This window comes from Pimephales promelas, chromosome 6 (genome assembly GCF_988280905.1).
Source record: "Pimephales promelas chromosome 6, fPimPro1.hap1.1, whole genome shotgun sequence".
Taxonomy (NCBI): Eukaryota; Metazoa; Chordata; class Actinopteri; order Cypriniformes; family Leuciscidae; genus Pimephales; species Pimephales promelas.
Genome location: NC_142774.1, coordinates 13,664,283 through 13,687,123, shown reverse-complemented (window position 1 = coordinate 13,687,123; position 22,841 = coordinate 13,664,283). Strand labels below are relative to the sequence as shown.

The 22,841-nt window shown below is 38.5% G+C and overlaps 1 protein-coding gene across 4 annotated transcripts in view; it reads left to right on the top strand.

The window, feature by feature from the left end:
- The window catches only part of wdr17 (WD repeat domain 17), a 35,716-nt gene extending 12,943 nt beyond the window's left edge, over positions 1-22,773 (top strand). For 2 of the 4 annotated variants that reach the window (XM_039690928.2, XM_039690920.2), the window contains exons 2-30: positions 895-1,023; positions 2,098-2,281; positions 2,522-2,752; positions 4,036-4,287; positions 4,489-4,611; positions 4,706-4,893; positions 6,808-6,976; positions 7,088-7,179; positions 7,281-7,363; positions 7,484-7,570; positions 7,683-7,847; positions 8,700-8,902; positions 9,228-9,377; positions 9,462-9,592; positions 9,672-9,797; positions 9,909-10,064; positions 10,451-10,515; positions 10,591-10,723; positions 11,194-11,285; positions 11,364-11,463; positions 12,201-12,340; positions 12,568-12,588; positions 17,681-17,792; positions 18,090-18,231; positions 18,926-19,028; positions 19,132-19,233; positions 19,338-19,433; positions 20,358-20,541; positions 20,655-22,773. In XM_039690928.2, the coding sequence (XP_039546862.2) occupies positions 901-1,023; positions 2,098-2,281; positions 2,522-2,752; positions 4,036-4,287; positions 4,489-4,611; positions 4,706-4,893; positions 6,808-6,976; positions 7,088-7,179; positions 7,281-7,363; positions 7,484-7,570; positions 7,683-7,847; positions 8,700-8,902; positions 9,228-9,377; positions 9,462-9,592; positions 9,672-9,797; positions 9,909-10,064; positions 10,451-10,515; positions 10,591-10,723; positions 11,194-11,285; positions 11,364-11,463; positions 12,201-12,340; positions 12,568-12,588; positions 17,681-17,792; positions 18,090-18,231; positions 18,926-19,028; positions 19,132-19,233; positions 19,338-19,433; positions 20,358-20,541; positions 20,655-20,774 (3,873 nt within the window). In that variant the 5' untranslated portion in view covers positions 895-900 and the 3' untranslated portion in view covers positions 20,775-22,773. The remainder of the gene's footprint in view (positions 1-894; positions 1,024-2,097; positions 2,282-2,521; positions 2,753-4,035; positions 4,288-4,488; positions 4,612-4,705; positions 4,894-6,807; positions 6,977-7,087; positions 7,180-7,280; positions 7,364-7,483; positions 7,571-7,682; positions 7,848-8,699; positions 8,903-9,227; positions 9,378-9,461; positions 9,593-9,671; positions 9,798-9,908; positions 10,065-10,450; positions 10,516-10,590; positions 10,724-11,193; positions 11,286-11,363; positions 11,464-12,200; positions 12,341-12,567; positions 12,589-17,680; positions 17,793-18,089; positions 18,232-18,925; positions 19,029-19,131; positions 19,234-19,337; positions 19,434-20,357; positions 20,542-20,654) is intronic. The other 2 variants (XM_089132136.1, XM_089132137.1) reach the window with 2 other exon arrangements.
- Positions 22,774-22,841: the final 68 nt, after the last annotated feature.

The window sequence follows — 22,841 nt, the reverse complement described above, 5'->3', positions numbered from 1 at the left end:
TCTAGACTTCAAGTTTACACTTCCGTCTGCGCGCGCAGTAACTGGGCGCGGCCAATATGCTTACGTTTTGTATCTACGTCACTACGAAACAGCTAATGACTCGTTTCAAAAACAATTCATTTCATAGACTCAGAGTCGACTCTCACTTTTGGAAGACAATAACTTATATACGGTGCACTATTTAGATAGAAATCTTTGCATGATGTTTTCATTCCCTTAGAGCTATATTCCACACCACATGAACAGTCATTTTCAAAACTCCATGATAGGGGCTCTTTAACACTAATTAGATGTGTTAAAATTGCAATATAACAGAAGTAGTGGTAAATATTTTATTTTTTATTGTGATGTACATCAGAGTGAACTGGTTTATCCATTCCAAACAGGAAAAATCTATATATCTGTTGTTGATTGGATGGACATTGCATTTGATTGTAAGAATGGGGTGTGTTTTTATTTGGCTATGCGTATTTGGCGTGTTGTCCGAGGTGAGGGCTGGAAAACTCTGGGGATGCTGGAAAACTGTTGTGGGACAGAGGTATGTCTGCTGTATATACTGTTGCCTCCTGTTATGCTAATTCAGTTGATTAACTGAATGTGTTCCTCCCGTGCTAATTTATTTTATTATCTGAACATGCTCCTCTCGAACTTGGTCAGTAAAAAAAAAAAAAAAAACATCAAATAAATCTCGATCACTTGAAGATGAAGTTAAAAACATGCATGTATAAATTGTTCACAGTAACATAAATAACATGCTTTTAGTTAAAGTTACATTTATTTCCATGTCAAAATTAAATGTCTGTTTTCTTAACTGCAACTGTGCTTTTATTATAAATGCTGAGACCAATAGACCACATAACAGATCCTTATTGCCGCTACTGTCTCGTTGTCCAGATAAAGATGTCTCAGGTGAAGCAGGTTGGACTGCTGGCGGCTGGATGTCAGCCCTGGAATAAGGACGTGTGTGCTGCCAGTGGGGACCGGTTTGCGTATTGTGCCACGCTCGCCATATATGTATACCAAGTAAGTGTAACTGTTTTAATATGAATTATAGTAAATAATGGACTGTAAATTCCTCTTTCCTTTTTTATTGACAAAATTAACTCAAAGGGATACTCCACTTTTTTTAGAAATAGGCTCATTTTACAACTTCCCCAGAGATAAACAGTTGAGTTTTTACCGTTTTGGAATCCATTCAGCCGATTCTGATATTTTAGAAGAATATCAGTAACCAGACAGTTTCTGGTCATATACTATAGAAGTCAATGGGACCAGAAACGGTCTGGTCCCATTGACCAGACAGTTTCTGGATAGACAGTATTTTTTTTTTTTTTTTTTTTTTTGGAAATACTATCCTAAATACTATCCAAATGAAGATATTTTTTATGCAGCCTGAGAGTTTCAATTAGAGTAATAACAAGTGATGATATATGCAGATTCATATTGAGCACAACAAATATGGTAAACGGAATATGTTTGTCTCAGTTACAACTTTGGGATTATTTCTCTGGGCAGTGTGTTCTTATGTCTGTGTTTATTTTTTATTTTTTTGCAAATAAAGCCCATTTTTTCTGCATCAATGAATCATTGCTTCATAACTCAATCCCTAACCTTTACATATTGGTGGGTGGTAGGCAGATCGAGGCTTCGAAACAATCTGACACCCATCTCCACGGGGACCCCTAGTGGTCAGAACAGTCTAAATGCAATAAATAAATAAATAAATAATTTAATACAATTATAAAATGTCTATATATTATTTTACACATATTAGATGTGTTCTATGTATTCACATGGATCAATGTTTATATGTGAATAAGATCCTAAATTAAATCTGTTCATCATAAAAAGCGATTATGTTTCTTCATTAAATCACTGGATTTTTTTTATTATTTTAGGATGTCTTAATTAACTTTCTAAAGTGTCAACATTTTGGTTGAATGGACTTTAAATGGAGAAACATAAATCTCTCAAGTTTCATTAAAAATATCCTCGTTTTCATTTTCATTTTTGGGTGAACTAACCTTTTTACAGCCTACAAATGTAGTCTAATGTGACTTTTTATGTTATTTAACTGATTGAATTGTGTCTTTCCAGCTTGATCACAGATACAATGAGTTTAAGCTGCGAGCGATCATGTCTGAACACAAGAAGACAATAACGGCTATATCGTGGTGTCCACACAACCCTGAAGTGTTTGCTAGTGCAAGTGCTGATAACCTGCTCATTATTTGGAACGTGGCCGAGCAGAAGGCCATTACACGGCTAGATAACACCAAAGGTACAACTGCCCACACACTTACTGTACTGTTAGTGTCCTTAGAAATACACACCAGCTCAAGAAACATATTCCACGTGACATGTATCCTTCAAGACACCACTCAAAATGCAAGTTTTTCTCAGACGAAAGATGAACCGTTTCGAATAATTTTAACTCAATCCTAAGATATTTTAATAGCAGTTTTGTTTATGACTTTTATTTATGTCAGGTCTTAAACTTGTCTAAATGTATATTTCCCAGGTATTCCAGCTTCTATAAGCTGGTGCTGGAATGCAGGTGACAGTGTTGCATTCGTATCCCACCGGGGTCCTCTGTACATATGGTCCATCTCTGGGCCTGACTCAGGAGTCACTGTGCATAAGGAGGCTCACAGTTTCCTCTCGGATATCTGCCTGTTCCGCTGGCATCCATTGAAGAAGGGAAAAGTGGTGTTCGGACACACTGATGGCAGTTTGTCCGTCTTTCAACCAGGTACTGCAACTGCTTATGTTGATTCATATGTTAATGCTAAGAACATGTCATTACAAACTTTTATGCGTTTATTTCTTCTGCGGAACACAGAATATATTTTGACGAAAGACAAAATGCAGCAAAAGTTTATTAAAGAAAAACATTTAAAAAAAGCTAATCCAACCAGGGACCAGGAACATAATCCTGAATAGGAATGCAAACACCAAAGTCAATGACTGTCTAAAGCACTAGATGACAAGGAAATAATTAACACCTGATGGAACAATAAAGAACTAATCAGGGTTGCTATTGACCCTTCGCTAAGCCCCGCCCTCCCTAGTTACTGTTGCTATGCCTGTCAAGCTTTCACGCCTGGCACGTCTATTACAGTGTGTACCGCTGTCAGACATTCCCAAGGAGATAATTACTCATTTTTGGTAGGGATGCACCCAATATCCGGCCACCGAAAGACTTTTATCACTGAAACAATACGGCCGAAATGTTGTGATGACGCAAACAGAAACCACAACCTGCATGTGCTTGTCTGAAGCAACACATCTGCAGAGTGGACGTATTTCTGTATATCTGATTCTGAACCCGCGAGGAGACGGAAGCCTTGTTTTTACTTTTGCCTGCCCCCGCAGTACTAGTCTCCTCTAATTGAATGCTCTTCTTAGATATTTTCTAATTTCACCAAACATATTTCATTAAGTTTCGTGTACATTTGTATTAAACCTTTGTTCATTAAATAAGGCTTTTTTTCATTTTCATTTAATTTAATTTCATGTTGTATGCTCATTTTTTTAAATGTAAGCAACTAACTAATTTAGACATGCAAACTGGGTGCTGATGTGATGAGAAGTTCGAGCTCGGCTTTGTTTTTATGAGAGAACATTTAATTTAAAAACTTTTCTGCAGGCCAGTAGATTATTTAATGTACACATGAGTGGGGTCAAGTTAAACATTTTAGTTTGAATTTTATTTTTTACTGTGCATTGTTGCAATGTGCAAAATAAATATTTGCATAATTTGTAATTGATTTATTCTTTGAAAATTTGATACTAATTTATGCAATTGCAATGCCTTGAATTTAGTAAAGTCATTAATTTGTACACAGTCATTAGCCTAGTAACTGCACCCCTTATGGTACAACAGTGAAAAAATAGATTGCCTAAAGGAAACATCCATGGCGGGAAAATGTTGTGTCATAAATGATGGAAAATAGTGTTATAAATAAAAGAGATAATAGTGCCCTGATCTAATATGAACAATAACATGAGTTTCTTTTAATTATATCACCTTAGGCTCAAAGAATCAAAAGCACGTACTGCGGCCCGAGTCGTTAGAAGGCACAGATGAGGAAGACCCCATCACAGCTCTTGAGTGGGACCCTCTCAGCACAGACTACCTACTGGTGGCCAACATGCACAATGGAATTAGACTACTGGACTCTGAGTCTCTATGCTGCATCACTACCTTTAGTTTCCCCAGTGCTGCTGCCTCCGTGCAGTGTCTGGCCTGGGTGCCCAGCGCCCCTGGCATGTTTATCACAGGGGGTAAGATAAACAACACACACACATAAGGGCCAGTGGGAAATAGTAGTTTTTATCTTAACAGACCAACTTTGATCTGATATAATTTAATTATTAATTACATTTACAGTTTGGGGTGTTGATTGAAATGGAATGCTCAGTCATATTTGCATATTCGCATCAGTTAAAAAAAAAATGTTTATCTACTTATATTGAATTCTCAAGATTCTCAAGTTGGTGTGCTAAGAGTTTGGAACGTATCAAGAGCGACACCTCTGGATAACTTCAAACTGAAGAAAACCGGCTTCCATGCACTTCATGTTTTAAATTCCCCGCCAGCAAAGAAATGTATGTGTTTTCTTGTTCACCATTTAGCTTTTATTTAAATGTTTGTGTACAGCATCATAATTACTCATATTGATTTTGGTGTAATCGCTCTCAGCCTTTAGCTCAAACTCCCCTTCCAAGAATCACTACACCTCCTCCACTAGCGAGGCTGTGCCTCCACCTACACTTTCACAGAACCAAGCCTTCTCCCTCCCACCTGGGCACGCTGTCTGTTGTTTCATGGATGGAGGAGTTGGACTGTATGACATGGGTGCCAAAAAGTGGGACTTCCTGCGGGATCTGGTAAGAAAACTGACATGTTGTTTGTTACCTGTGCACTAAGAAACACAAAAAACAAAAAAAACCTGAAATGATTATTACACGTTTAATATTTAATATCTACACAAAAAAACATATTTTGTGAAAGTTAGCTGTAGGTTATCTTATTAACAAAATTAATGTATTCAAGTAAGCACCAATGGCTAATAGTGATGCTTTTATATTAGTTATTCTGCTTTTGAAGTGGTGCCCTTCCGTCCTAGTGCTGAACAATTCAACAAGAGTTCATGTTGTTTTCTGAGGTAAACAGCTCTTGTAGTTGCCTTGATTGTTGTTAACGACAGAAAATGCAACATAACCTTTTCACTCCATGGTTAAGTAAGGAATAATTGACAACAAGCCACTGAATTATCATAAATGAATGCACAACTGAGGTGATAACACACCCACAACACAAAGCAAACTGTGCATACCGCAGGTGTCTAATTTTCTGAAGTGGCTCTGCATTAATTTTCAATAATTCAACTGTCTGAACTCAATTATTTTGTTTATAACATTAAATTGTTTCTCCACCCAAAAATGATAATTCTGTCATCATTTACTCACCCTCAAGTTGTTGTAAACATGTATGCGTTTCTTTCTTCAGCTAAACACAAAGGAAGATATTTTGAAGAACACGTGTAACCAAACAGTTGTTTGGCACCATTTACATCCATAGTAGAAAAAAAAAATACTATGGAGGTAAATGGTGCCAAATTGTTCTTCAAAATATTTTCCATTGTGTTCAGCAGAAGAAAGAAACTCATACAGGGTTCCAACAACTTGAGGGTGAGTAAATGATGACAGAATTTTTGTGTGGAGTATCCTTTTAATACGTGCTCTAATGGTTATCTCAGGACATTACTGTGTAGATCTAATTCCTTTCACTTCTGATTAAGCAACCTGTGTCTGCCCAACGTTCCGTCGGATGGCGACAAATGGGGTTTCCCTTAGAAAGCCTATCAACTTCGAGTCTTACAAAACGAGCCAATGGCAAGCCATGGGTCTGAGGAATTTGCATGGTGCAACTCCGCCCCACCTCATGGGTATAAAAGGAGAACGCCGGCAATATGCAGATATGTTTTTGTTTTGGAGCCAAGTGTATGCTTCACTCCCTAAGCCCTAAGTGAATGACTCATGTTTTCATTGATGAAATATGGCTATCATGACACTTCGGTCTAGACTCAATGATCTTGCAAAAGGGAGAAATCTACCTTTCCTATGGGAGCTGGTTCTTCAGCTGGTGGCCAGGGTGACCTGAGGGTAACGGTGTAGCACAACCAACCAATGATTCAGGCCACATCCCCCTCTCCAGTGTCGCAACCCATGAGCTGTCCGGATGATGTCCCATGGTCTTCCCAGTCACATTAAGTGGATGGTCCGGGGGTGTCATTTGGCGCTCCAGAGGAAGATACTATGTTAATTGCTTTATACTATGTAAATCACAGAGATGCCGATTCGCACGGGACTAATATTATCACATGACCTCGGTGTACGGCGCAATATTGTAGGTCATTTGCAGGGGCATTTTTACTTTACAAATTATAGACATGGCCGATTCGCACGGGATTATAGGTTACCAAGTACTTATCCCATGCGAATAGGGCTTTATTCTACCAACCCTAATCTAACAGTCTACTTATACTTTAATGAGGTAGTTGACATAGTTGCTAATTAACAAGTTAGTTGACATGTAGTTGCAAATTAATGAGAGGTAGTTGACTCTAGTTGCAAATTAATGAGAGGTAATTAACGTGTAATTGCGGCTTAATTTAGATTAAAATGTTTTGAAGTCTTTAGTTTTAGTTAACAATAACTATGAAGTCATTATAATGATTATATAATTATAATACAATCATGTAAGATTTCTCTGACTTTGTGACATTGTTTTTGTCACAGGGTCATGTTGAAACTATCTTCGACTGTAAATTCAAGCCAGATGACCCAAACATTTTAGCTACAGCTTCATTTGATGGGACGATAAAAGTCTGGGATATAAACACCTTAACTGCTGTGTACACATCTCCGGGAAATGAGGGAGTGGTGTACTCTCTGTCCTGGGCCCCTGGTAAGAATGATATATACTATTAGAATAGTCCATGTTACCGCTGCAGATTCAGACAGGTTTCGTTTCTGTGTAACTCTTTCCTTCATTTATATGTGTCACTGTAACCCAAAGGAGACTTGAACTGCATAGCAGGAGCTACGTCAAGAAATGGCGCCTTTATTTGGGATGTTAAAAAGGGAAAAATGATCACAAGATTTAATGAGGCAAGCATTCTTTTTTTTTAAGGATACAAATTATTTAGAATTAATAACTCTAATTTAATTAATTCGTAATCATCATGAGTTTTACTGGGATTGTGTTGCAGCATGGGAAGAATGGTATTTTTTGTGTTGCTTGGAGTCATAAGGATTCCAAAAGAATAGCCACATGCAGTGGAGATGGATTTTGGTGAGTCCATTTTTAGTTTTGGCTAACATTCCCACAAGCCATAGCCCATCCATGTAATGAAGCCATATTGTCCTCATATCCATAGACATGATATTGTTACTTTTCATTTTGTGATTTCAGCATAATTCGAACCATTGACGGCAAAGTGTTGCACAAATACAAACATCCAGCAGCAGTATTTGGCTGTGACTGGAGTCAAAATAACAAGTATGTGATCAGTGTAATCAGATACGCAAACAGATCCTTTTTACCAGTATTATTTTATCTTGCCATGGCAATTATAATTAATACATTTTCATTCTCTCTTTCACTATTGAAGAGATATGATTGCCACTGGCTGTGAAGACAAGAATGTTCGAGTCTATTACTTGGCCACCAGTTCAGACCAGCCACTAAAAGTCTTTACAGGTCACACGGCCAAAGTATTTCATGTGCGTTGGTCACCTCTCAGAGAAGGCATACTGTGCAGTGGCTCAGATGATGGGTAATCATTCAATTCAAATCTCAATTACACTCTAATAAACACTACTGCTTTGTTTTTTTTTTTTAGAAATTAACACTTTTATTCAGCAACTATAACCGGTGGCTCGTGATGCCAAGCGTGATGCACAAGGACACATTCAATTTATCAATTTATTACTTGAGCACCAGCATATTACAATGATATCTGAAGGATCATGTGACAAAGAGTTGAATAATGGATGCTGAAAATTCAAATTTGGCTTTACAGGAAGGCTTCTTTATTTCAAACATTAAAAAATCTTACTGACCCCAAACAGGAGTATACATGTTTTCATGCCATTACAAATGATCATTCTCAAATTTACCTTGGGACTTTTTTGTGGACTTAATTATAAAAACTTAATTAATGTATTGGAAAAAAAATGAATAGAATAACTAAATACAATTGTAATGAACATACAATTGAATCATCAAAGAATCATCAAACCTTTTATTTACAGATTTTGTAAAGTAAAAAAAAGGAAATATATTTTATTTTGTGCCTTGTTGTTGGTAAACTTTAGTGCTGATGAAAACATCTCACTGTTTAATTTAAAGGTTCAATAAATTGTATATAATTAGCCTATAAAGTCAAACTAATGGGAGCCTCTGTGTTGAGATCACATGGTCATCCAATTTATATCATCTTGTTCTTAGAAACCTTCACTTGCAGAATAAATAAATCATGGAATAGGGCATTTCTACTATGGCACTAGTAACTGTGAATTTGTGCATGGAATTGTCTAAACGTGTTCAGTCCCCAAAACAACATAAAAATGACTGAGTGCACCTCTAACTTCATAAATGGATGTGTATATGTGTGTATGTTGACTAGGACTGTCCGTATCTGGGATTATACCCAAGATGCATGCATTAACGTGCTGAGTGGCCACACTGCTCCAGTTCGGGGTCTCATGTGGAACACAGAGGTGCCGTACCTTTTGACCTCAGGGAGCTGGGACTACACCATCCGTGTCTGGGACACCAGAGATGGCACCTGTTTAGACACTGTATTTGACCATGGAGCTGATGTCTATGGTAGTGTATTAAATGTACAGTATATGCTGCAGACAATGATGCTGTCATCCTTTATGCACTTTTTTTCAATGAAATGGCTTATTTAATTGATTACATTTTTAACATTGTGATTTCTAGAAACAGTTAAATGATTCAAGTTCTGTAAATGAAGGCAGGAAAAGCAGAACACTGCACAGCTAAGAGACCTAAATATGTAATGGGAACACTTATTTTTGTCCAAGGACTGTCTTTGAGTAAAATGTATCACAGTAGTAGGGACATCATTTTGTGTCATTACATAAATACATTATTTATGCAGCTTTGTCAATCATATGATATCCCCCAGGTCTAACGTGTCACCCCAGCCGTCCATTTACCATGGCTTCCTGCTCCAGAGATTCCACGGTCAGACTTTGGTCACTCACTCCTCTAATTGCTCCCTTAGTGGTCAACATCCTTACTGACCACAGCTGGGATGACATCATTGGCAGCACAGGTTAAAACACAAGCAAATATTATATACTGTTTGCATGGATTGGTTTTGTAAAGACATTAAACCGCATGTATTTCTTGAGTGCAGATCGCGCTATGGTTCCTGGAGCCCATCCCCTCCTGTGTGGAAAAGTGTCCAGAGATATTAAACAGGAGCTGGATAAACTCTCCAGCGACGTGCGCATGAAGAAGCTCAGATGGTTCTCTGAGTGTTTCTCAGTAAGTAAATCTCAACACAGTACTCTCACAGGAGTTTATTAGAAGTCTAAATAAGGGGTTATGTACTCTTTCTTTGTAGCCACCTGGAGGGAGTCATAACCTGTGGGATCTGGTTGCTGTAATCAACGGACAGGATGATAGTCTTCTTCCACAGAACTATGGGCAGGGCATCATGCATATGAAACACCTGGTTCGCTTCAAAACCGTGAGTGAATAAACTGTTATGTAACGTTCTGTTGTGCTCTCTAGTGTTCAATTGTACTGTAGTTTTTATCTACTTTTTGTAATTATTTTACCATGTGTCCCTTATTTGTAGTCTGAAGCACAAGAGCTGACCATAGTAAAGATGTCAAAGTTTGGGGGTGGTATTGGAGCCCCTAGTAAAGAGGAAAGGCTCAAGAATGCAGCAGAAATCCATATCAGACTGGGACAAATCCAGAGATACTGTGAGCTTATGGTGGAACTGGGAGAGGTAAAATCTATAAGATTTACATTTGATAAGATTTACAGTCACTTGATCTTTAGAAATCATTATAATACTGATTTGGTGCTCAAGATAAATGTCTCATTATTATAATAACAGTTGTGCTGTTTAAATAAATAGTGATACAATATATTCAGGATTCTTTGATGAATAAAAAAAAACCCTTAATTTATTTAAAATGTAAATCATCATACATGTCATTACTGCTACTTTTGATCTATTTAATGCATCCTTGCTGAATAAAATTATTGATTTCTTAAAAAAAAAAAAAACATATACAGTATGGAAAAATAGAAGGGCCGTTTTTTTTTCTTTCAGAAATGTGATTTTCTGATGATTGTGTATGTTTATGTTGCTTTGTTTTATGTATTTAGTGGGAGAAGGCTCTTTCTGTGGCCCCTGGTGTCTCCATGAAATACTGGAAAAAGCTCATGCAAAGGTATCTCATATACTTCTCTGCATTTGTAAATCCGATGTTGTGAGTTTTTCACTATTTATTAACTGCTCAATGTAGGAGAGCAGACCAGCTCATGCAAGAAGGCAATGATGATGTCATCCCATACTGCATCGCCACTGGTGAGGTGAAAAAGCTAGTGAATTTCTTCACCTCTAGAGGTCAGCTGAAGGAAGCTGTGCTGGTGGCTCAGGTACAGGGCACTGTTATCTTTTTACCTATTTAGAGAGTTGTTGTGAACTGTGAACTTCTGTGTTGAGTTTCATAATAAATGAGACTACCGGACAGATTTAATAAATAGGGCAAATTAGTGCCGATAAGAGCATCCAATAACAGACAAAGCCGGATCATTTCCATAATGACCAACACAATCTACCAGGAGCAGTGCAAATTACCATCTGATTCAAGACATGTTTTTTTTTTTCATGTAGCAAATAATTAGGCCAATACGAGTAAATAGATTAGTGCAAACCTTAGTAAATCACTTTGCATGATTCATTTAAAGTGAATCATGCAAAAAAATAACTGTCCATGCCATTTCAGCGCTAATTTTTCACTGTGTCCTAAGTAAATCCTGACAGTAGTTTAACGCCAAAGGAGGGTTTGCATTGGCGCCGCGCAAAAATCTGGCCCTATAAATGAGAATGCACTTTGTTTTATCAGGGTGCTTGTGAAGGCAACATCCATGGCCCTGAGATCACATCTATAAACCATGCCGCAAACTCTGACAATGACAACATTGAAAAATACTGCGGGTAAGTTATACTTAGTTTAAGCCAAAATCAAGTGTTTCACCTTTCTTTTTCTTACCCATTCTCCCCTCCTCTGTCTAGGATGTTGCACAGAGTATGTAAAGAGCTGGCTGAGTGGTATTTCCAAGATGGCCGTGCTGTGTTGGCAGCTTGCTGTCATCTAGCTGTAGACAACACAGAAGTAAGCACACAATAAGGAGAGATTTAATCGAACATCAATAGCAGCATTTAAAATCAGACCAACCTCTAACAATATTATGTCAATGTTTAGACAATAAATAACACGATAAGCCTATTCTTGGACAATTTGATATAAAATATTATTATTTTTATTATTTTCAAGAAAGTTACTCTGCTTTTTAAAAGTTTTGGGTCAGTAATATTGTGAAAAATAAACTATTTTAATATATTTTAATGGCAAAGCTGATTTTTCAGCATCATTACTCCAGTCAGTCACATAATCCTTTACAAAGGATTGCTGATTTGCTACTCAGGAAACATTTCCTAGTATTGGTAATGTTGGAAAAGGTTGTGCTGCTCAATATTTTTGTGATATTTTTTTTTCTCCAGGATTCTTTAATTAATAGCAAGTTCAGAAAAAAAGTGTTTTTCTTCCTTTTTTTTTTTTTTTATAGATTTTCATTGTAATCATGTAGAAGTATTTGTTGTCACTTTTTATCAGTTTGGTGTGTCCTGGCTAAATAAAAAATAAAAAGGCATTACTGACCCCAAACTTTTGAATGTTAGTGCATATGTCACACAGTATAAATTAAAGGTAGTACAAAAACTACTACCGTGAGGTAAAAAATACTTGTTTGACTTTATAGCAATGAGAACTGAATGTATTATATTGTTAGGCAAGTGATGTATGATGTTCTATGAGTGTTTAGATAAGGAGTTTTTATCTCCTTGTGTCAGCTGGCTATGGCATCTCTGATCAGAGGCAATGAGCTGGAGCTGGCAGTGTGTGTGGGCACAGTCCTGGGAGAATCAGCCTGTAAAGCCACCCACTACGTTTTGGAGCTCTTGGCCAGGAAATACATGACCACTGCCACCTGGTAAGCATACAACTGATCAATGCATCTTTGCGTCTTTGCAAGTTTAAAAATGGAAATGACCAAATATGTAACTTTGAATCACATTTCCTTTCAAATAGTTTGCACACTTTGCTGCAAATGCAACCCATCTTATATCATCAGTCATGCGCAGAAGTGTTAACATGATCCTGATAGTCAGTCATCCTTACTGCACACCTGTTACATCTTTCATTTCCATTTCTCTCTAGCTTTCCATCTGTGGCATACAGGTATTTTCTCTGCCTCCCTTTTCTGCCTCCCTGGTCCATGTGCTTAATGCTTATTCATAACGTCCCGGGTTACTTGACTGGAACCCTGTTCCCTGAAAAGCAGAACGAGATGCTGCGCTGGTCAGCGCTTTGGGAACGTCTTTTAAAGGACAACTCCGGCGCAAAATGAACCTTTGGTCTAATTACACATTGCTATTTAGTCAACCGTTATCTGAGATTTGTTTTCATGATTGCAGAATGTAAATAGTTTTATCTCTAAAAACAGTTTAGCCTATAACGCTAGTATAATGCTAGTATATAGGGCATAGAGTAATGACAAATAAAAATCGCTAGTTATTGCCACTAACAAGGCTCAAAATAGACCCACACTAACACGACAGCATAATAAGGGTCCCTACATTCAAACCGAAGCATTGATAACTTTGTCAGTGTCCATACAGTTTAATAAGAAGATATTTTATACACACAGATGATATTCTGCACAGTTCAGCGCACTTGGATCGGCATTCTTAGATCGACTGGTAGAGACTATTTTTCAAAAATGGCTTCTTCCTGTATTCGCAAAGTCGAATGTGTGTGTAAAATATCTTTTATTAAACTGTATGGACACTGACAAAGTTCTCTATGCTTCGTTTTGAATGTAGGGACCCTTATTATGCTGTCGTGTTAGTGTGGGGCTATTTTGAGCCTTGTTAGTGGTAATAACAAGCGATTTTTATTTGTCATTACTCTATGCCCTATATACTAGCATTATACTAGCGTTATAGGCTAAACTGTTTTTAGATAAAACTATTTACATTCGGCAATCATGAAAACAAATCTCAGATAACGGTTGACTAGGTAACAATGTGTAATTAGACCAAAGGTTCATTTTGCGCCAGAGTTGTCCTTTAATGTGACCAGCTGTGAATATATGTGCAACACATCAGTGAAATTGACCCGGAACTTTTATAGCCTCAGGCGGTGACGTAACTGGAGTGCACACGCGCCGTGAAGCTATTATAATAAAGTTACGAACTCTTATGACCTAGGGCCAGAAATGGTAACATTGAGGTTGTGATACACTTGGTGCGAGTAAGGTGGCAAGAGACAACATGTAACGAAATAATGCAAAAGACAAATAATTTATTATACATAAGTGAATTAAGTATACAAAAGATGAATAATGTTAATATTAATTATGGTGAATATAAACAAATTTACCCAAATATCCCAAGAGAAGAAAGGGACGTAATTAGTGAAGCCAAATGAATAAAAAGAACAAAACAAAACTCAGTCTGACTTGTAAATCCATTCATTGGATCATTGGATCCCATGGTACAGATGTGGTCGAGTCTACGCTTGTACTCTTTTCCCCTGATTGCTCTGCTCCCGGGAGTTCTGGAGAGGTTCCGTCGAGACAGGATTAGCCTACTTCTAGTAGCCCCGTACTGGCCGACCTGAGTATGGTTTTCAGACATCATAGCACTTCTGGCATGCCAGCCTTGACAGATTTCTCTGAGGAGGGACCTACTTCCACAGGCCGGGGGGTCAATATTAAGCACCCTCAACCAGACCAGTTGAAGCTTTGGGCCTGGCCCCTAGAGGCTGGCCTGTTGGCTGGAGTGGTTGAGACCATACTCGTTTCCAGAGCTCCTTTCAGGAGGACATTGCACAGCCTAAAGAGGAAAGTGTTTCCACTTGATCTAGAGAGCGTAAGGTGGACTCAATTAACTACCTGGTTGGCTTACGTGCTAGAGTTCCTCCAAGATCGCTTATCGGCTCGTCTTACCCCGTCCACACTCAAGGTGTATGTTGCGTCCTGCCATTGTGGCTTTCCACACTCCTCTGGGTGATGGGCCTCTGGGGAGACATCAGCTGGTCGTACGTTTCCTCTGTGGGGCTCGGAGGATGAGACCTGCGGCTCATACCTGAGTTCCCACATGGGACCTGGCAGTGTTTCTCGAATGGCTGGTCGAGGTCCCCTTCGAAACTCTGGAGTCGGCTGAGCCCAAGAAACTTCCCTCAAGGTAGCCTTTTTATTAGCCATTACTTCTCTGAGGAGAGTGGGAGACCTTCAGACACTCTCTATATCACACGGGTGCCTGAAATTTGCTCCAGGCAACATTAAAGGAACACTCCGACTTTTTGGGACTTTAGCCTATTCACCTTACCCCCCAGAGTTAGATAAGTCCATACATACCTTTTTCATCTCCGTGCGTGCTATAAGTCTGTTTGACGCACCCACCGCTAGCCTAGCTTAGCACAAAGACTGGATGTGAATGGTTGCAGCTTTTATACTAATCCAAATGAGTGACAAAATAACGCAAACATTTTCCTATTTACATGTTGTGGTTTGTATAGTCACAGAGTGTGCAAATATCAAGGCCATATGAGACACAGACATCTTTTGACCGTATAAATACTATATTTTCTAAAGGGGAAGCACTGCTACTTGGGCAGAGTGATAACAATCACCTGAGACGCACCGTGACGAGGAGCAGAGAGTTCGCTTCGCTCAGCGTTGGAATAAAGAGTCAGCAATTACTAACGTTAGATAGAAAAGAAAAGTTTATCATGGGTGTTTGCTTTATTGTATGAGCTGTGACAATAAACAGGGGAGACCAGGTAATACAGTACCATGTTTCATTGATTTCCAACCAAAAACGCACCCAGATTTATAAATATCACATGAATAAATAATTATTATTACAGGAATCAATATATTTTAAATGCAATTTATTAGCTGAACCAAATGTATTCAACAGTAAATACATTTGCCTATATAATATACAGTATTGCATTACTATAGGATAGAATAAGGGGAAAGTAATAGCACAAATTGTTTTTGCACAATGAACTCACAGCCTATCGTACCCTTTTGCACGCTCAAGTTCGTTATTTCCATGGTTATTTCAAATTTAGGCTACTAGGCGCGCCGCGCGCAGGGTGCAAGTTCAACGCGTTGAACGCGCTCGTTTTTTTTTCCCCAAGCGCGTCCGCACCGCATCAAGATAAAAACATATTCATACCCTAATCATATAATAGTGTCACTAACGTTACATTAGATCTGGCTAATGGCACTGTTACAGTAGGTCATCTAAAAACATAACGGAACACTTACCTCAGCCGCGGGTGATGCACTTGTCCTGTCTGTCTGTGCTATCGATGGGATGGCCGTATCCTTCAGCACATTATGGTCCGTGTGGCAAATTCCATTTTTTCAAAATAGTCGTCCTCATTGAAATGTACCGAGCAAACATAATGTCCCTTGATAATCTAAGGTGTGTTTGGATAAATATCCAGAGTAAGTTAGCCATTTCTTCATCCAGTCAGCGTTTTTAGTTGGAATTCTGTGAAACATGGTTACCTCCCCTGTTTACAGTCGCAGCTATTTACAATAGAGCGAAAACCCATGACTCTAAACTACGCTTTTACTATTTATAAATTGCTGACTCTATTACCCAAACACCGAGCGAACTCTCCGCTCCTCACCACGGCGTGTCTCCGGTGATGCGGTTATTACGCCGTCAAAGTAGCAGTGCTTCGCCTTCAGAGAATAGTTCCCAGGTTTTATACGGTTAAAAGATGTCTGTGTCTCATTTGACTTTGTTATTTGTACATTATGTGACTATACAAACCACAACATGTAAATAGGAAAACGTTTGCGTTATTTTGCCACTCATTTGGATCAGTATGAAAGCTGCAACCAGTCACATCGAGTCTTTGTGCTAAGCTAGGCTAGCGGTGGGTGCGTCAAACAGACTTATAGCACGCACGGAGATGAAAAAGGTATGTATGGACTTATCTAACTCTGGGGGGTAAGGTGAATAGGCTAAAGTCCCAAAAAGTCGGAGTGTTCCTTTAAGTCTATCTTGCATCCCAGGCCGGGCTATGTGCCTAAAGTGCCATCTAATGTGGCATGGCCTACGGTTCTACAGGGTTTCATCCTCCACCTCACATGATGGCGGATAAAGAAAGACTTAATTTGCTCTGCCCTGTCAGAGCTCTCAAGATATATGTCCATAGGTCTTCTTCACGGCAGAAGTCAGTTCAGTTGCTGGTGTGCTTCGCGTCGCCCAAGAAGGGGCTTCACGCATCCAAACTGACCATTAGTAACTGGGTCGTTCAGGCTATCTCTATGGTCTATCAGGTGCGCAGCTTGCCTTCACCTTTAGCCGCGAGGGCTCATTCAGTCATGGCGTCCTCTAGGGCCCTCCTTTCAGGGGCCCCAATCCAAGAAGTGTGTGATGCAAAAGGATGGGCTACACCTCATACTTTTATCAGATTCTATAGCCTAGACATATTCTACGGCAGGCACTCTAGTGCTCTTGTACTAAGTGTGCCAGTGCGCAACTTCACACTGGGACAGGCAGGGCTCGTTGTGGCATAGTGGGTACTAGGAGCAACTTGTTTCATCGCAGAAGCTAACTCTAGCCCCGTTTACACGAAGGAAAAACGCAGATATTTCCCTGCGAATTGGCCTGTCATTTACACAAAAACCCCGTTTTTATCAATGAAAACGATTATTTCTAAAAACTCAAAGCCAGAGTGGAGATTTCTGAAAACGCCGGTTATGTGTTGTCATGTGAACTGGGAGAAACGGCGTTTTAGGTTCTCTCTTGTCGATTCTGAGGATCCTGATTGGCTTGCATGGCTTTATCCTTAACCCCTACACTGCCGCCAATAGGTTTGGCATAGTTATGATGGTGCTCGACAGCGTATTTATGCGGGTGTGTGAACGATGTTATTTTTGAAAACGGAGAGGGGGAAAATATTCGTTTTGCTAAATACCCGGCTAAACGTGGCCTCTGTTGTGTGCCGGCGTCCCTTTGTAGCTTCCGTGTATGCCGTCACATGTTACGTCATGACGCAACACCAATCAGGATTGGATTAGTTTAATTCATACTTCAGATGCGTTACACTAAGTGCGTTCCCCAAAGTGTCGTAGTCGATGCAGTGTCTTGTTCCCTACTCATGGAAGAAGGGTTACAGAGACGTTTCTTTCAAATATATATATATATATATCAAAAATTCACTTTGTTTTCAACAGAACCAATAAAATATTTATCCACTTGTCCTATTATTTAACTCATGTTGCATTACTCTCCAGGGATCTTGCAGCCAGTTTACTTAAGATGATCCCTGATAACGAGATCTTGTTAGCCAAACTGTGTGCCTTCTACCCTGGCAGCTCAGCCGAAATCAACGACCTGCATGAAAAGGTGACTACCTCATTCATATGTCTCAATGCTGCATATTAGTCTTAAATCGATTAAAATGTTATTAGTTCCCATTAATTTAAGAATGAATTGTAGCCATTTGCTCAACAACATTCAACAATCTAATGAAAAATAGTTATAATATTGAGTGTGAAGGTCCAAACAAGAACATAATAGTGTTTATTATTTTATGTGAATGTTTTTTGGGTTTTTTTCTGCACAGGCAGAATTGCATTTATTTATTTATTTGTTTGTTTATTTATCTAAGTTCAATCATTATTAATATTTTATTTTTCCCAGTGTGGTCTACCGACTTTAGAAGAATGTAAAGAGCTTGCTGAGAATACACATGCTGAGGGAGAAACCTTCCAAGCAGTAAAGTATTACCTCCTGAGCACAGAACCAGAAAAGGCTCTTCCCATCGGGATCACATTTGTCAAAGGTGAGTGTCTGAGAGATTCGGTTCTGATGTCTCAAAAGGAGTGCCATTTCCAGCATGCCCACATTCTGCAGACAATGTATATATAGGCATACTTCCATTTTCTCAAGCAAACTTTTAAAGGTTGATTAAATGATTAAATATAGAAAGAGGACTCCCTAATGATGCACTTGAATAATTTGTGTTTTTTGTCAAAGTATGGGAACTTTATATTTTGTTGTAAAAGTAGAAGTAAAATTAGAGCGTATGTTACTATGTATAGACTCTGTTTGCTAAACAAATTGAAACACAAGTTAGACAAACTAACCAATTTCAAGATAAATGTTATGTAATGTTAATGCTATACGCTTAACTTAAAATGCAAGCTTGTCAAACTTGAATCCACAAGCAACTTGTGAACATAGTTGGCTAACGATGCTTTTGGGAAATGCACCCCTCTTTAGTGACCATCTCTATGAAGCCCCTCCTTCTGAAAAGGTCAGCTAGTCAAGTGTTGTGATTGGTTAACGCGTCCAGTTTCGGAAATGTCACGCCCCTTACCATAACTGCGAGTTTCAAAACACTACTAACACAAAATAACCAGGCCTTGACCCTTTATTTAGTATTTGCCTTGGATGGGAATTATTTAAATGAGGGATATTGTGTGTGATGTGTAATTTGACCAACATTTTATTACTTACTCTCTCTCCCCTCACAGAGCAGCTGAGCTCTCCTGACTGGGCAGTGGACTCAGTGTACCACATCCTAGACCTGCTGAGCTACATCAGAACAGACAGTCTTATTCTTCCAAAGTGTAGTGAGTAAGTCAATGACCTTCCCTCAAAACACCTGTCATTTATGTAATTTATTGTAGCTTGCATTGTATGTTCATCTCATTATCTCTCTCTCTCTGTCTTTGGCTAGAGACCGTAATGAGTTGCTTATTCTCTGTGGGTATATTGGTGCACTATTAGCCATTGGGAGACAGTATTCAAGTATAGTGCCAGCACTGTATGAATACACAAGGTATGTAACTGTGGGATTTAACTCAAGTTGTTGGTGATCACAAGAAATGTCTCATAAGTCTCTCTCTCTCTCTCTCTCTCTCTCTCTCTCTCTCTCTCTCTCAGTCAGCTGCTGAAGAGAAGAGAGGTGGCTGTACCACTGCAGATAGAGCAGTTGTCTGTAGAGTTGGAGGCCTGGAGAGCCTGCACACAATCCCTCAAGTCTGTACCATTTACAGTTTCATTTATTCATTTAGCTGACGCTTTTTTTCCAGAGCGACTTACAATTGTTATATATGTCAGAGGTCGCACGCCTCTGGAGCAACTAGGGGTTAAGTGTCTTGCCCAGGGACACATTGGTGTCTCACAGTGGATTCAAACCTGGGTCTCTCACACCAAAGGCATGTGTCTTATCCACTGCCCCATCACCACCCCATCACCACAACACATAACTCTAATTCATAACAAACAACAGCTCTGTATCACTGGGCAAAAACCCCCCCGGAAAAAGTGAGTTAATACAATGAAGGAGATTAATTTAATCATAAGAAACTCAAAATAATAAGTTATCTCAACTAAATAAATTATTTAAGTTGATTTGACAAAAGAAAATATGTTGTGATAACAAATCTTGAAAATATAATTTTTTTACAGCGTGTCTATTTTCTAAATGCATGGTATAGGTCTTATTGTGAACGATTCCTCTGTGTATGTTTCTTTTTTTCTTGACCCGTAATTTTTAATCAGTCGTAACTAGTGTCTAGTTCTAGTGATGAGGACAGACGTACGCAGGACTTCTCCAATTTTTCAGTCAGCTTAAACCCCGCCCCTGCAAGCTTGTATTCATGGTCCCATTTTGTTATTCATTGCCCACAAGTCCCTAAAAAAGTCCCTGCCCTACATTTCTGACAATACTTTACAATCGGATGCACATTAAAATGGAATAAAAGATTTGTTGCCACTTCTGTATCAACACGACTTTAAACAAGAGTTGCGGATATCTATTAAATGCTTCAAACATTGACTTGTTATACAGTAGACAACAAGACAGCCCACTAGGTTTTACAAAAGATCTAACATTTCTGCTGACAACTGAATATTTTTGGAAAATAATCTATTGTTTGCACTCTCTCTATTAATACACAGAGAGGCAGATGACATCTCATACGCGCCACCATCTGAGGCCCAGAAAACGGAGTATAATCAGCTGTTGAGTCGGATGAGAGAGGACCCCATCAAGGGCCTAGAGGGTCCTGACTATGTCACTGGCTCCAACTTGCCCAGCCACTCTGACGTCCAGATTTCCTGCTTTACTGGTCTCAGGATACAGGTGGGTTTCTTGTGGGTAGACTTGCGTTTTAGCATTATACCTTAATGTCTTTGTGTATCTGCCTGTACTGCTGCAAAAAGAACAGTTACATCTGCCTTTTTTTTGCTTGGCAGGGTCCAGCGTTCTTCCTGGAAGATGGCAAATCAGCCATTTCACTAAATGATGCCCTGATGTGGGCGAAAGTGAACCCTTTCTCTCCATTAGGGACGGGTATACGCCTCAACCCCTTCTGAGCACAAATACAACAAATGTTAGCAGTATTTTGGCTGGTCTGGCTATGTAATAGCAGCGTTTGGAAAGGGGACAACATTCCTGTTTTTGTTTTTTTTCCCTCAGAAAGTATATGTCATAAAACAGCAGAATGCCTAATTGTTCAAATCCTTTTTTAGTCAAGTTTTGTCATTCCATGCTGTGCTTATTACATTCAGGGTTGCAGTTCATATGCAAAGAATCACAGCAAAATGCTGCTGTAGTGATTATAAATACACAAGGACACAAGTCAGATTCACAGGACAAATGCAAGTCTGATATGTACACATGTCGACAAGAAATGCACAGACTGATGTACTACTATCAAAGGCAAGAGAAGTAAGATGAAAATTAGAGCACCAGAACTACCTGTTAAAGCAACACCAAGTCACTTTTCCTCTGTGGTCACCCTACTGGTTGGAAGCGGAATTGTCGATTACAAATGTCGTAAATAATTTAACCTATCCAGCACCGGCTTTGGAATCAAATATGGCCACAGACAAGGTAGAGTATGATGCATGATTTTATGAAAGTGTAGTTGTACTGTCGAGTACCCTCCACCTATCAGCAATTGTAATGCTTGCCGTAAAGCAAGTCAAATTGATATCGGCCAATCTTACATAGCATGGATATATCAGAAGGACCGCAAAGTGGTGGCATTAGTGCATTTCACCATGTCACGACTTGATGAACCACAAACGATTTTGAAAACATTATTTTAATAAAACATTAAAATAATGTTTTCAACATTTGAAAACATTATTTTAATAAAAATCCTTACTTATTGTTGCTTTAAATCTCTATAAAGGGAGATTTATGCTGGATACAGTGATGAATGTTACACATGAAGCAGGTAATTTAATGCCTTTCTTGCTCATCCTAAATCACAAGCAGGGTCAGGTATTCGGGTTTAGGTGTTATGTCCAGGTCTTAGGGTTGTGGCCTATAGCGCAAAGATTGTAAATCTAGTTGGTTTATGTGGCATTGTCAGTGGTATTATGGAGTATAAACAATTGCATTAAGCAGTCTGAATGTTTTGTAACATTTATTTCAAGACTTGAGTACAAGGCATTCATCTGATTTTATGAAAAGAGATGTGTTAGTTTTGCTGCTTTGACACTGAAACCGTTTTTCATGTCTGTTATATATGGACTGAATATATTTGCTGACTACTGAATATACAGTACACCTTATTTTAGTAGAACCAAATAAGAGAATTACCAGTTTAAAACCTTACATTGTAACAATACTATTTACTGTAATGTTTCTTCATTTCATTCAGTAACTAACATGAATAGTTTACAGAGCAGTTCTGGGGCCAGTGGTGTAATATTTATGTTCATAAACTATGGCAACATTATTTACGAAGGGTTATTATAAATTAAATCTTGCTGTTACATTCAAAATCTGTTTAGATAAACTTAGGCAATAAGTCTGAGAAAGTGCACATTTGAAGTGAGGATGTAAGATATTTATGCTGACATACACAGCTATAGATTTGGAGTGTATTTCTGAAGTTAGGAAATAAAAGACAAAAAGTGTCATGTATTGCTAAAATCATCAGTTGCAATGGTTGTCACGCATAGCTGAGTATATAAAATGGAATGTAAGTTTTATGTTAAAAAAACAGATACAGAGACTATTTTCATCAAATGTGAAATGCACTGTGAAATGTATTTATTTGTATATAGTTTTGTTGTAGAATTTACGTCTAAATCCAAGTTTAAATGGGTGTACATAACATATTAATATGATCACTGTTCATACGCAACTGAGGACAGTTAAACAGGTATATATATATCGATCCTGGAGTTGAGTCATGAAGCTAGGACCTGTTCAAATTCTGCATGTTTCAAGTGTCTCATCTATTTATTTTGACTGATGATATCATAGAAGTGCAAGATATGTAAGAACAGGCAATGACTTTCTTTTTTGTGACTATGATTTGATAATTGCTATTAAAAAGATCAAGTGTACAGGAAATCTTATTATTCTATTTCTGCTTATGAGTATTGCACTACATTGAACATGATTCAAATACAGTATTAACT